Source organism: Schistocerca serialis, chromosome 2 (genome assembly GCF_023864345.2).
Source record: "Schistocerca serialis cubense isolate TAMUIC-IGC-003099 chromosome 2, iqSchSeri2.2, whole genome shotgun sequence".
Lineage (NCBI taxonomy): Eukaryota > Metazoa > Arthropoda > Insecta > Orthoptera > Acrididae > Schistocerca > Schistocerca serialis.
Window position 1 is genome coordinate 905151356 of NC_064639.1, and position 16013 is coordinate 905167368.

Below are 16013 nucleotides of genomic sequence, written 5' to 3' on the forward strand. Positions count from 1 at the left end.
GGAATGTTGCCATTATCACTGCCAATAACAGAACAAAATCATTTAGACCCTACATTCCAAAAATTCTTCAGTATTTTCATTAAATGGCATGTTCACAATACCTAAAAATCTCAATTATTGATCCACAGCTTATCGAAACTAATTTTATTACTTATTACAGTCCTTTGGCTATCAGGAGTTCATGAGCTAGCTCATTAGTCTCAAGACTACACTAATTACAAATTATCAGGAATTTGAGATTTTGTTGCTATGGTTCATATGTAAACATATACATGATTACCAACTTCTTGATAAAGTAGGCGAAAAAGATACATGAATAAGTACATCTACATCTACATGGATACTCTGCAAATCACATTTAAGTGCCTGGAAGAGGGTTCATCGAACCACCTTCACAATTCTCTATTATTCCAATCTCGTATAGCGCGCGGAAAGAATGAACACTTATATCTTTCCGTACGAGCTCTGATTTCCCTTATTTTATCGTGGTGATCGTTCCGCCCTATGTAGGTCGGTGTCAACACAATATTTTCGCATTCGGAGGAGAAAGTTGCTGATTGGAATTTCGTGAGAAGATTCCCTCGCAACGAAAAACGCCTTTGTTTTAATGATTTCCAGCCCATATCCCGTATTATTTCTGTGACACTCTCTTCCATATTTTGCGATAATACAAAACGTGCTGCCTTTCTTTGAACTTTCTCGATGTACTCCGTCAGTACCACCTGGTAAGGATCCCACACCGTGCAGCAGTATTCTAAAAGAGGACCGACAAGCGTAGTGTAGGCAGTCTCCTTAGTAGGTCTGTTACATTTTCTAAGTGTTCTGACAATAAAATGCAGCCTTTGGTTAGCCTTTCCCACAACATTTTCTGTGTGTTCCTTTCCAATTTGAGTTGTTCGTAATTGTAATACCTAGGTATTTAGTTGAATTTACAGCTTTTAGATTAGACTGATTTATCATGTAACCAAAGTTTAACGAGTTCCGTTTAGTACTCATGACCTCACAATTTTCGTTATTTAGGGTCAACTGCCACTTTTCGCACTATTCAGATATTTTTTCTAAATCATTTTGCAAAAAAATGGCTCTGAGCAGTATGGGACTTAACTTCTGAAGTCATCAGTCCCCTAGAACTTAGAACTACTTAAACTTAACTAACCTAAGGACATCACACACATCCATGCCCGAAGCAGGATTCGAACCTGCGACCGTAGCGGTCGCGCGGCTCCAGGCTGGAGCGCCTAGAACCGCTCGGCCACTCCGGATGGCAAATCGTTTTGCAATTTGTTTTGGTCTTCTGATGACTTTATTAGTCGATAAACGACAGCGTCATCTGCAAACAACCGAAGAAGGCTGCTCAGATCTAGCAAAGGGCCTATAACACTACCATGGGGAACGCCTGAAATCACTTCTGTTTTACTCGATGACTTTCCGTCAGTTACTACGAACTGTGACCTCTCCGACAGGAAATTGCAAATTCAGTCACATAACTGAGACGATATTCCACAAGCACGCAATTTTACTACGAGCCGCTTATGTGGTACAGTGTCAAAAGCCTTCCGGAAATCCAGGAATACGGAATCGATCTGGAATCCCTTGTTAATAGCACTCAGCACTTCATGTGAATAAAGAGCTAGTTGTATGCGAGTGCAGGCTTTCTCGGCGAATTTCATATTTGAAGTCTTCACGGGTTGCAGCCGAGTAGCTACGAGACGACGATGCTACTCGGCTGACAACCCGTGAAGACTTCGTATAAGAGCTAGTTGTGTTTCACAGGAACGATGTCCTCTAAACCCATGTTGACTGTGCATCAATAGACCGTTTCCTTCGAGGTAATTCATAATGTTCGAACACAATATATGTTCTAAAATCCTGCTGCATGTCGACGATAACGATATGGGCCTGTAATTTAGTGGATTACGCCTACTACATTTCTTGATTATTGGTGTGACCTGTGCAACTTTCCTGTCTTTGGGTACGGATCTTTCGTCGAGAGAATGGTTGTATATGATTGTTAAGTATGGAGCTAATGCATCAGCATACTCTGAAAGGAACCTAATTGGTATACAGTTTGGACCAGAAGACTTGCTTTTATTAAGCGATTTAAGTTGCTTCACTACTCCGAGGATATTTGCTTCTACGTTACTCATGTTGGCAGCTGTTTTCGATTCGATTCTGGAATATTTATTTCGTCTTCTTTTGTGAAGGCATTTCGAAGGCTGTGTTTAGTAACTCTGCTTTGCAGAACTGTCTTCGATAGTATCTCCAATGTTATCGCGCAGAGAAGGCATTGATTGTTTCTTGCCGCTAATATACTTCACATACGACAAGGATCTCTTTGGATTTTCTGCCAGGTTTCGAGTCAAAGTTTCGTTGTGGAAACTGTTATAGGCGTCTCGCATTGAACTTCGCCTAAATTTCGAGCTTCTGTAAAGGATCGCCAATCTTGAGGATTTTGCGTCTGTTTAAATTTGGCTTGTTTGTTTCGTTGTTTCTGCAACAGTGTTCTAACCCGTTTTGTGTACCAAGGAGGATCAGCTCTGTCGTTTGTTAGTTTATTTGGTATAAACCTCTCAATTGCTGCCGATACTATTTCTTTGAATTTAAGCCACATCTGGTCTACACTTATATTATTAATTTGGAATAAGTGGAGATTGTCTCTCAGGAAGGCGTCAAGTGAATTTTTATCTGGTTTTTTGAATAGGTATATTTTTCGAGGATTTGCGGATTACAATATTCAGTCTCACTACGACAACCCTGTGTAATGTATCCTAACAACCAATGATGAACATATTTTAGCAATGTCATGTTCAATTCTACAGGAATGATTGTACCGCACGATCATGATGTAGTCCAGGACAGAAACGTCAGCATCAGTCGTAATTTCGCCTGCCTTTTTTATTGCATTTCAGATCTAGATTTCAACTGATAGTGCAGCTATCATTAGTACATTATAAGCAGTCATATAGACTCAACATAATTATAACTATTAATATTACAGTCTAAGTCAGGCATCTGAAGCATCAAATTTAGCAGCACTTGGTGCCACAGTGACACAACAAACTGTTAGGAATCGTTTGCTTCTAGGACAGCTCCAAGCCAGGCACCCTGTAACGTTCATTCCAGTGACCCAAAACCATCACCATTTGCGACTTTAGTGATGTGAAGCGAGAGCTCATTGGAGGGCAGGGTGGAAATCTGCTGTGTTCTCTAATGAAAGCTAGTTCTACCTCGGTGCCAGCAATGGCTGCGTGTTGGTCAGAAGGAGGCCAGTTGATGGCCTGCAACCAACTTGTCTGTGTGCTAGACACACTGGACCTACACCTGGAGTTATGGTCTGGGGTGCAATTTGGCATCACAACAGGAGCACTCTCGTGCTTATCCCATGGATCCTGACTGCAAATTTGTACATCAATCTGGTGATTCGACATGTCATGCTGACATTCATAAACAGCATTCCAGTGGGTGTTTTCCAACAGGATAACGCTCGCCTACATACTGCTGTTGTAGCTGAACATGCTCTACAGAATATTGGCATATTACCTTGGCCTGGTCGATCACCAGATCCATCTCCAGTCGAGCACATAAGGGACAGCATCGGATGACAAACCCAGCATCATCCACAACCAGCATTAACCGTCCCTGTATTGACTGATCAATGTAATAAGCATGGAACTTCATCCCAGAAACTGACATCTACCACCAGTACAACACAATGCATGTATGTTTGCTTGCCTGTATTCAATATTCTAGCCTTTTCTTTTGTTATTAATGTAACACTATTTCACATTTGCAATGGCTTATCTTGCACTTACATTAAACAGTGATGTCGCAGTGTTAATCAGTTGAATAAGTAGCGTAGACAAATGTATTGCTGCAATTTCGTCACTCTACATTAATTATTTTTTGTGTTGCGATTTGTTCCGAAATTGTATTGGGGGCAGTGTGTTTGACTTAGCAATCAACATCTCAACAACTTGGTAGCTTCACAGAACTCACTCATCAATGAAGGATCTCATCTGGACCTGGCATACCTGAAGGAATTTTGGTGTCTCTTCCTCTCACTAGGTCATTATCAGGACTAGAGGCAGTATTAGGGGGCTATCTCCTGGGGTGACTAATCCCTCGCCTGGTGTGCCCGTGTTGGCGCCCCCAGGAGGAGGCTACTCACCCTGAGACTGAGGCGGTTGCGCAGGCTCTTGGGCAGGTTGTCGAGCAGGACGCGCACCGGCGGTGACAGCAGTGCCGGGTCAACCGTGGTGGGGTCACGCGGACCCGACACCAGGCTCACCACCAGGCCCACCACCACCGTCGTCACACAGCCGATGGCCGAGTACCACAGGTAGGACAGCCGGTACAGCACGAACACTCTGCAAACAGCATAGGTAATTAATGACATGGTCGACAAGAAGGAGCAAAGGGTCTGTGTGAAATTTTGTTTTCTGTTAGCGAAAACTGTAGCCGAGACCATTGGGATGCTTCGACAAGCCTTTAATGATGACGCTTTGGGGAAATCACAGGTCTACGAATGGCTTTCCCGTTTCAAATCTGGTAACATATCAGCTGAAGACATGCCACGCCCCAATCGTCATTCGATAGGTAGGAATGACGAAAACATTGTCACAATAAAACGTACAACTGAGGAAGATCGTCGAAGAACCATTGACCTAATTTCTGGGGAAACGAAAATGTCATGGAGCACGGTCCAGCCAATTTTAACCGAAGATTTGCACATGAGATGGGTGTTGGCGAAATTTATGCCTCACTTGCTCGCAGATGATCCAAGAGAAAACCACGTGAATGTTTGCCGCCACCTGCAGAGTGGAGTACAGAACAATCCAAATTTTCTTAAAGAAAATGCGATGAGAGTTGGTGCTACAGGTGCTCCAGAGTCGAAATAACCGTCGAGCTAGTGGAAAAAAACGCCACTACGACCCACGAAAGCACATCGAGTGTGATTGAATGTGAAAACAATGTTGATTTGTTTTTGTATATGTCAATGGCATTGCCCACAAGGAGTTCTTCCGTCCAGAACAGACTGTGAAACAATATTTTTATCTGAATGTTTTACGAAGGTTACGAGAGAGTGGGTGACGAAAACGGCCATAACGTAGAGAAATGGGAACTGGTTGCTCCACCACGACAATGCTACCCACACAGCTCTGACGGTCCGATAATTCATCGAGGAAAACAACATGTGCTTGTGCATCATCCCCACCTTACTCATCCGATCTGGCTCTATCTGACTTTTTTATTTTCACGGATTACGGATGAAGCAAGTTCTGAAAAGAAAGTGATTCAGTGATCTGGATAACATCAAAGAAAACAGACTACCAGCTTGGAACAGATCCTGCCTCATGATTTCCAGAACAGTTTTCAGCAGTGATAAAAGCGTTGGGACAAGTGCAGTAATGCACATGGACAATACTTTGAAGAGGACTAAAATATTATGAATGTACAATTCAATAAATACGCAAAATAACAAAAATTCCCGTTATTTTTGGGTGGCCCGTCATACCTTAAAGGACTAATGTTCTTGGAAGAAGGGATGTTTCGAAGTGCCTTAGACACAGCCCAGGGAGCTGTTCCAGAAGAAATTTCACTCAGATCCTAGGTTCAAGTTCGGGTACCGCACACAATTTTAATCTACCTGGAAGTTCCAAATCAGCGCAAATTACGCTGCAGAGTCGAAACTGATTCCGAAACATATCGTTCGATATTTTCAAAATAACAGATCTCTGGTACAGGCGATTTTTGGGAGGAGAAATACCGTACATTTTGAGCTGAGAAACAAAATTTCACACACTGAAAACAGAAACAACAATACACCACGCCCCAGACTATCCATGTACAGGTTATCCAGCTTGTGGATTGTCCATCTGATTGATTATCCGCACATACTTTGAGGATTAAAAAAGAAAATAAAAGAATCTAAGCCTGAACTACTCTGTTATAATTCGACCGAATACTTTCATGCACAAACGAACTTTCTGGTCGTGAAGACGTAAATGACGAAAACACTTGCGAGTGGTTGAATAGTGATGCCTACGAACGTGGATTTGAGTAACTAAGTGCACATATGGCGAACAAATTGTATTCGGTAGAGGAAGAAAGTGAAGACTAGGCGATCGAGGAACCCGTTACCACGTACACCGCGCCCCTGAAAATCGTCCGTCTATTCTCAGTGTGTGCAGGACAAAGTTCATGTGAAGCTACAGATATTTTGACTCTTCAGAAAAAATGAGAATAGTCGATGGAAGAAAAAATAAGTGAACGAATAACAGGTAGAGTAAATTCCCGAAAATGAACTAACAGCAGGTGAAACGAAACAATGCATGATGTAAGATTAATTTCGTGAAAAGTTCTCAATTTCCAGCAACCAGTGCGTTAAGTATTGCAGTGGGCTTTCAAATGCGGCATCTAGCATATTTTGTAAATCCAGTAGAAAACAGATCCGAGTAAAAATGTGCATTTTTGGAGTACCCAAGTTTTACCGTTATCCGTGCAGTCTCGTGTCTGCACTAACCTGGATAAAAGGGAAATTGCTGTACAAATTTTGTGTAGATGACTCATAGGTAGTTGTAGTAGTTATGGTAGTATTAATGGTGTTGTAATTGTTGATGCAGGTGAAGGTATTGGTTTAATGGGTTACGTTAGCTCCAGTGGTGATGGTGGTCCTGTCAATAGTGAAGTAAATTATTATTATTATCTTTCCTTTCTCAGACCTTAGGTCTGGTTCGGAATGAAAGTGACGCGGACCTTGATCAAGCGTCACTTCCTTTTAAATGTACGGTATATGTTACATTGCGTTTAGGAACTTTCGGGTAATTGAACATGTATCAATAATTATGGATTTCTGAAGTTGTATATATAAGTTTGGATGTAGCTGTATTGCATTGATGTACTGGTGGATATTGCGTGGTATGACTCCTGTAGTTGAAAGTATAATTGGTATAATGTCAACTTTATCCTGATGCCACATGTCCTTGACTTCCTCAGCCAGTTGAATGTATTTTTCAATTTTTTCTTCTGTTTTCTTCTGTATATTTGCTGTATTGGGTATGGATATTTCAATTAGTTGTGTTAATTTCTTCTTTTTATTGGTGAGTATGATGTCAGGTTTGTTATGTGGCGTTGTTTTATCTGTTATAATGGTTCTGTTCCAGTATAATTTGTATTCATCATTCTCCAGTACATTTTGTGGTGTATACTTGTATGTAGGAACGTGTTGTTTTAAAAGTTTATGTTGTAAGGCAAGCTGTTGATGTATTATTTTTGCAACGTTGTCATGTCTTCTGGGGTATTCTGTATTTGCTAGTATTGTACATCCGCTTGTGATGTGATCTACTGTTTCTATTTGTTGTTTGCAAAGTCTGCATTTATCTGTTGTGGTATTGGGATCTTTAATAATATGCTTGCTGTAATATCTGGTGTTTATTGTTTGATCCTGTATTGCAATCATGAATCCTTCTGTCTCACTGTATATATTGCCTCTTCTTAGCCATGTGTTGGATGCGTCTTGATCGATGTGTGGCTGTGTTAGATGATACAGGTGCTTGCCATGTAGTGTTTTCTTTTTCCAATTTACTTTCTTTGTATCTGTTGATGTTATGTGATCTAAAGGGTTGTAGAGGTGGTTATGAAATTGTAGTGGTGTAGCCGATGTATTTATGTGGGTGATTGCTTTGTGTATTTTGCTAGTTTCTGCTCGTTCTAGAAAGAATTTTCTTAAATTGTCTACCTGTCCATAATGTAGGTTTTTTATGTCGATAAATCCCCTTCCTCCTTCCTTTCTGCTTAATGTGAATCTTTCTGTTGCTGAATGTATGTGATGTATTCTATATTTGTGGCATTGTGATCGTGTAAGTGTATTGAGTGCTTCTAGGTCTGTGATACTCCATTTCACTACTCCAAATGAGTAGGTCAATATTGGTATAGCATAGGTATTTATAGCTTTTGTCTTGTTTCTTGCTGTCAATTCTGTTTTCAGTATTTTTGTTAGTCTTTGTCTATATTTTTCTTTTAGTTCTTCCTTAATATTTCTATCATCTATTCCTATTTTTTGTCTGTATCCTAGATATTTATAGGCATCTGTTTTTTCCATCGCTTCTATGCAGTTGCTGTGGTTATCCAATATGTAATCTTCTTGTTTAGTGTGTTTTCCCTTGACTATGCTATTTTTCTTACATTTGTCTGTTCCAAAAGCCATATTTATATCATTGCTAAATACTTCTGTTATCTTTAGTAATTGGTTGAGTTGTTGATTTGTTGCTGCCAGTAGTTTTAGATCATCCATGTATAGCAAATGTGTGATTTTGTGTGGGTATGTTCCAGTAATATTGTAACCATAATTTGTATTATTTAGCATGTTGGATAGTGGGTTCAGAGCAAGGCAGAACCAGAAAGGACTTAATGAATCTCCTTGGTATATTCCACGCTTAATCTGTATTGGCTGTGATGTGTAATTATTTGAATTTGTTTGGATATTAAGTGTGGTTTTCCAGTTTTTCATTACTATGTTTAGGAACTGTATCAATTTAGGATCTACTTTATATATTTCCAATATTTGTAGTAACCATGAGTGGGGTACACTATCAAAAGCTTTTTGGTAATCGATGTATGCGTAGTGTAGCGACCTTTGTTTAGTTTTAGCTTGATATGTCACCTCTGCATCTATTATCAGTTGCTCTTTACATCCTCGTGCTCCTTTGCAACAGCCTTTTTGTTCTTCATTTATAAGTTTGTTCTGTGTTGTATGTGTCACTAGTTTCTGTTTAATGACTGAAGTTAATATTTTGTATATTGTTGGTAGGCATGTTATGGGGCGATATTTAGCTGGGTTTGCTGTGTCTGCTTGATCTTTAGGTTTCAGATAAGTTATTCCATGTGTAAGTGCATCAGGGAATGTGTATGGGTCTGCAATGTAACTGTTAAATAATTTAGTTAGATGTGAATGTGTTGAGGTGAACTTCTTTAACCAGAAATTTGCTATTTTATCATTTCCAGGGGCTTTCCAATTGTGAGTAGAATTAATTGCTTGGGTGACTTCATGTTGCAAAATTGTCACTTCAGGCATTTGTGGTATCATCTTGTATGTGTCTGTTTCTGCTTGTATCCACCGTGCATGCCTGTTATGTTGTACCGGGTTTGACTATATGTTGCTCCAGAAGTGTTCCATGTCTCTTATGTTTGGTGGATTGTTTATTTCAATGTGTGTGTTATCTATTGTCTGGTAAAATTTCTTTTGGTTTGTGTTGAATGCTTGGTTTTGTTTCCTTCTATTTTCACTTTTTTTGTATCTTCTGAGTCGTTTGGCTAATGCTTGTAATTTCTGCTTCTTTTCGTCTAATTGCTCTGTCGCTTCTTGTTGTGAGATTTTACCTAACTTTTTTCGTTTTTTTTCCGAGATTTCATTTCTTATAAATTGTGTTAGCTGTCCGATGTCTTTTCTCAGTTTTTCTATTTTGATCTGTAGCCTGTGTTGCCATGCTGGTTTTGTGGGTTTCTTCTGTGTGTTGGGTGGTTCTGATCTCTGCCTAGTGTGTATATTTAGTGTAGTGAGTGCTCCTATATAAACCAGTAGTTGTAACTCTTCCATAGTTGTGTTTTCATTTATTTTGTTGTGTATGATTGTGTTGATAGTTTTTATTGTTGTTTTGACTTGTGGGTTATTTGGTGGTCTACGCAAGAATGGTCTAATGTCTGTATTTGTGTCTTTGTATCCTATATATGTTAGCTGAAATTTTTCTTCTATATCTAACATCTGTGTCACTTCGTGTTCTATTTGTGCTTGTTCTGGTGGCTGTCTTAAGATTTCGTTTTCCTCTGATTGTTTAATTGGTGCATGTTGTTCTTTGTTTGTTTGCTCTGGGATGTTTGAGTCCATTACTGTATTTTCTTCTTCTTCTGATTGCACATTATTTTGTTCCAGTATTTGTTGTACTTGTTGTTTGATGTTTTCTAATTCTGACTGGGGTATCCTGTTATTTTTTATTATTACACGGATCTGATCAGCTAATCGTTGTTCTGTTAAAAATTTTAATTCTGGGTATCTGGTAATAAATGTTGTGTATACTTGTGATCTGTATCCAGTTGTGTTGGTTCCTAGGTTTGTTGCTTGGTAATAACAGAACATGAGGTGTCAATTAACTTCATCTGACCATCTCATCCTCTGTCTTTGTTTTCCTTCTAGGGTGGTTACAGGAAGCATATCCTGCAAAACACCTCTATTTGGATTTACATCATTTTCCAGTTGGCTAGCAGTGTCGTTACCATTGTGGGCAGACATAGGGTTCAAGCGTCGTCCCCGACCATGACGGCGCTTGTCCGAGGCTTCTTTAGTTCTGTCCTGAACCAACTAATCACACTAAAAAGGGGGGTTAGCCCTATTAGTGGTTTGTTCTTTTCGTCGCCTTTTATGACTGGCAGAACATACCGGAGGCTGATTCTTTTCCCGGGCCTCCACAGGGGTTATTATTATTATTATTATTACTACTACTACCTACTACTACTACTACGACTATTAGCTATTTCTGTCCATCTTCTCCTCTCTCTCTCCACCTCTGTGTCCAACTCCTCCCCCGCCCCCCTCCCCTTTCTCTGACGTCGAGCCTTCTTAAGTGTTATTGGATATTCAGATTCTGTAATAGTATACTAATCATAAGCCGATAAACCTTGTATAGAACTTTCCTGTTTGCTAAAAACGTTCACTATTGTATATTTTACCTATATACAGTATTTATATATTATATATGTTAAAAATATGTAGCTTATGTCCATCCAAATGACTGTTAGAGTATCGTGTAAAAATTTAAAGTAAATCAGACAAGAGCTTTTCGCGATTTTTGGTAATACGTTTCCATATGCAAATATTTTAATTTGTTGTTCTACAAGTAAAACTAAAGAAAAAAATTCATACAAACATAGGTCCGCAAATGTTTAGTTACGGAGGTACGCCTAATAAACGATTTTGCCTGAAATTTAGCAACTTTGCTAATACGAAGCCATCGGAAAATCGTACAAGGTTAAAGTAAAGAACGATTTCCGTTTATTTTGTTGTTGTTGATCTGTGATCTGGTGAATCTAATAAAACATGTCCCAGACGTGTATCTACAGTAGTTTTCCAGAACATCCAGAGAATCAAAGAAGTAATTTCGTAAAATTTTTAATTTATTAACTACTTGACTTTTTTTTTTTTTTAAATTCCAGACAATTGCACAAAGTTTTCAACAGAAGTTGTAGAGAATTTAATTTTGGAAAAATGATGGTAATAACGTTAACTGAAACTGTGTGAGTGTGTCAGATAATCTGCTTTTATTGGAAATGAGCGTTTGGCGTCATTGGCCGGGAGGCCCCTTGCGGGGTAGGTCCGACCGCCTTGGTGAAGGTCTTATTACATTCGACGCCACATTGGGCGACCTGCGCGCCGGATGAAATGATGATGAAGACAACACAACACCCAGTCCCTGAACGGAGAAAATCCCTGACCCAGCCGGGAATCGAACCCGGGCCCGTAGGACGGCAACCCGTCAAGCTGACCACTTTTTTTTTGTTTGATCGTTGTATTTGGTCATTGCGGACGTCACATGACATCCGGTTAAGTTCGTATGTTGATCCTTCCACTCAGTTTTTTTATTACAGAGGCCAACCAGCTCTCTGACGGAACACGCTGAGCTATCGTGCCGGCGGCGTCCACTCAGCTATCGGGGCGGACATCTGCTGTCATTAATACCATAGCATACGTGAATTCATGTTAAACCGAAAAAAACCAAAGCTCAGCGTAAGGAAGTAGTACAGTACACATTCAATTTCACAATACATTCACAATAAATGTTCAAAAATGTCTGCACGTGTATGAGCAAATTTTGTTGTTCGTTTCAGTTTCACAGGGTTGTTCTTATTGCATCCATACTGCGAGCAAGTAATGCCTCACATGTATCGACTTTGCCCTCATAAACTATGTCTTTCATCCATCCCCAAAAATCCATTGGTGTTAAATCGGGCGATCTCGGCGGCCACAGACGTGTTGCACCACGACCAATCCATTTCTGGGGAAAATGTTCATTTAAATGTGTAGTAACGGCGTTGGTGAAATGTGGAGGCGCGCTGTCATGTTGAAAATACATTTGTAATAGTGTAGCAAGTGGAACATCTTCGAGCAAGCGGGGCATTTCTTCTTGAAGGAATTGTAAGTACTTCTCGCCAATTAGACGTGCTGGGAAAATGAATTGTCCAATAAAGCGTGTGTTGATTATACCAGACCACACATTTATGCTAAATTGCCGCTGGAAATTTCGTTGCACTATTGCATGTGTGTTTGCTTCAGACCATACGTGCTCGTTATGTATATTGTTTATACCATCTCGAGTAAACAGTGCCTCATCACAATCTAAGGTATGGCGTACACTGAAGCACAATAATCTGTATACTACATTAGATTGTGAAATGCCTAATCGTTGAGAGATACGTCGTGTACTGGTACCTGGACTACGTTGAACAGCATCCATAATATCCTCATCATCGTCTTCACGTATCGAGCGCTGTGAACACTAGGCAGAGAACTTGTCTCCCGTAACGTTCGAAATACTCCACTAATAGTTCGTGCATTCGGAATCCTCCGAGTTGGATAACGTACGCGATATTCGTTAACTGCAGCCGTAGCATTACTATCACACTTGCCATAAATCAACACTATATCGGCGTATTCCTCTGTCGTAAATATGAAAGGCATCTCTATTTCATAAATAATCTACAAACTACAACAGTTACTATGTGGTTTCACTTAAATACACTGTTGTTATGTTCTTTCACTGAACAATACAGAAAACTAACTCGTTTCAAGGTTAGGAAACGACTGAAACAACTCGATAACGGTTGCCAACATGACTTAAACGTTTCTATATTCTTAATGGAAAGTAAACAAATTTACTTGTGTAATAAGCTGTATGTTCTGGAAAACTACTGCAGATACACGTCTGGGACATGTTTTATTAGATTCACCAGACCTTCTTCTTCTGTAGTGGTCAATCCAAGGATTGGTTTGCAACAGCTACAATGGCAGCTTGTCTCCATTCTGTGCGTCTTTCAGCTTTTCTCTTCATTTCTTTATGGGTGTTACATCCCACATCTTTCACGATTTGATCCATGTACCTCAGTCGTGGTCTTCCTCTTGGTCTTTTCCCCTCGACATATCCCTCTATCCCTTTATGTCTTAATAGATGGCCTGTAAATTGCACTCTTCTTTTAACAATGAAACTCCAGAAGCTTCTCTTCTTACCTGCTCTTTCCAGAACCACTTCGTTTGTGACAAAAATAAATGAAAATCGTGCTTTACATTAACCTCGTACAGTTTTGCAATCGCTTCATATTATTAGCGAAGCTGCTAAATTTCAGACAAAATCTTTTATTAGCCGTAACTCCGTAACTAAACATTTGCGGACCTCTAGTTATATGAACTTTTTCTTTAGTTTTACTTGTAGAATAGCATATTAAAATATTTGCATATCTTCGTGAATCAGCCTGTCTATATTACACGTTTACTTATACAGGATGATTACAAAAAAACGTTTACAAACTGGCATGGCACATCGGGCATACAGCAAGGATCAGTAATGACATAAGAACCTCGGTTCGCAAAGGCCATCTGGGGGTACTAAATGGCATTGCAGTTATTTAGCCACATGCTACAAATGGACGCCCACTGCAAGTGATGCTCAGAGTTTTCTCCAGATGTATCGTGACACTGACGCTGCATTGAATGGCGCACCATCTTAAAGCGACCTAATGTATCTTGAAGACATCCTGCTGCTACAACAATTCTGCCCACTAGGTCATCCGGCGTTGTAACAGGTGTTCCATGCGCAAGGCCCGTCAGGTACCCTCACAGGAAAAAATTGAGTAGGGACAGATCTGGTGATCGTGTTAGCCATTCGAATGGCCCACTGCGACCAATCCAGCAGCCGAGAGAAGTTGCCTGCAGAAGTGCCCTCACTTGTCTGCTGAAATGCCCGGGGGCTCTGTCGTGCTGGAATCGAATGTGGCGATGAACAGGCACGGGAACATCATTCAGCATGTCCGGCAGAACCTGTCGCAGCAATACGAGACATGTGCGACCATACAGTCGGCCCAGGAGATTGCATGGTCCAATTAAATAGTCTCCGACGATGCCACTCCACACGTAACCATAGTGCAGTCTCGTAACGTTAGACTGTCGATTCCCATGTGATTATTGATCTTTGTGGTATACCCGATGTGCCACGTCAGTTTGGAAACCGCACGTATTAGAACGCAGCATTGTGTCATAATTTTGAAGCAATTAGCCAAGAACTTTACGAGATTTAACATTTTGAACAAACGAACATTTACATTTTTATATAGATTCCCTTATAATTAAAACATACATGTTTATATATTGCATATGCCGGTCTAGTAGGTATATAACCCTAGGCATATAAAACCCCGCGCGTATTCGATTGCAATTTCGTGTCAAAATTTCAAAGAAATCGGGGAAGAACTTTCAGAGATTTAAGATTTTGAACACACGTATATTTATGTTTTTATTTATATATATTATTATTGGTAGTTTTAGTGGTAGTTATAGGAGGAAGAGGAGGCGGCAGCGGATGTGGGGGAGGGAGAGTGGGAGGGAGAGTAGGAGGAGGAGGATTGTAGTATGTCTATATGAGAAGACAATGCATATCGCCAGACAGCGCTGCCCCACGCAAGCCTGAAGAGAAGAAGATCGACGACTCAGCGTGGAGTCTGCACATCTGGGAGAGATATGAGCTTCACTCTGGAGTACTTTGACTAGAGTAGTTGTTGGCAAGTGTTTGTGTTAGGATGGGAAAAGGGGGTATTACTCAGGATTAATGAAAGTTTTGATTAAAACCGCTTGGCTGCTCTTGTAAATAATTTATTTAAAGACCGGTTTCGTAGCTTAGAAACCACATCACCAGGTTAGACATGTTAAATCATGATATTAAAGTTGCGACACGGACGGAACAGAACATTTCTTGTCTATGAATAAATGACACATTTGCGATTCGTGAGGTAAGCAGAAGGCATGGCTCCACGATTCCGCAAGCTTGCCTAAGAATTTTTTTAAAAACATGAACCCGGAAAGGACTACAGTAGGCCGAATATGATCGGTTAATCAGTAGATCGACGGTCACAGTCCATCAAAAGTGCCACAAATACAGCGAACCGCGATGCGTGGAGACACAAGCGAGAGAGTGCCCAGCTAAGGACTTAGCTACTAAGCCGGTCATTAAATAAATTATTTGTATGAGCAGACAGGCGGTTAGTATTCAAGATGTCTACTTACGGCTGTGGTTGTCCCTCTTACAAGATAGTATGAAATAAAAGTTATTTACAAAAAATTCGACTCGCGGAACAAATAAAATGCAATGACATGTCCACAGCGAATTCTGCAGAATCCCAGGGGAGAGAGGTTCTGATGTACTTGTATTGTGACACACTTGACTGTTACGTCCTATATGACACACATCAATTTATGCTGGAAAGTCGCTCAACAATTTGGTTGTGGGCGTAAATGGTGACCGCCGTACTTGTTGCTATTAAAAGGCTGCCTTTTTCGCGCCGGGATGCAGTCAGGCATATGACAACCGCTGCCTGTCGTCTCTTAGGCAGAGAGTAAAAGCTACGAGCCCTCAGTGTGACCACACTGGCCACACACCACTTGGTGATGAAATGCGCTAACATAGTCAAGTGAAATGCTGCGTGCCTATGTTCTGTTTGTCTCAAAGTAAAAGTAACAAAAAATGGCTCTGAGCACTATGGGACTTAACATCTGTGGTCATCAGTCCCCTAGAACTTAGAACTAGTTAAACCTAACTAACCTAAGGACATCACATACATCCATGCCCGAGGCAGGATTCGAACCTGCGACCGTAGCGGTCACGCTGTTCCAGACTGAAGCGCCTAGAACCGCACGGCCACACCGGCCGGCCTAAAAGTAACAACCAGAAAAGCAACCCTGAGATTCTCAGTAATAAACT

At 40.5% G+C, this 16013-nt stretch overlaps 1 protein-coding gene across 1 annotated transcript in view; it reads right to left on the reverse strand.

Moving 5' to 3' along the window:
- The window catches only part of LOC126458258 (sodium-coupled monocarboxylate transporter 1-like), a 118890-nt gene that overhangs the window by 8653 nt on the left and 94224 nt on the right, over window positions 1–16013 (reverse strand). The window contains exon 15 of the mRNA XM_050095176.1: window positions 4169–4367. Coding sequence (XP_049951133.1) covers window positions 4169–4367 — 199 coding nt within the window. The remainder of the gene's footprint in view (window positions 1–4168; window positions 4368–16013) is intronic.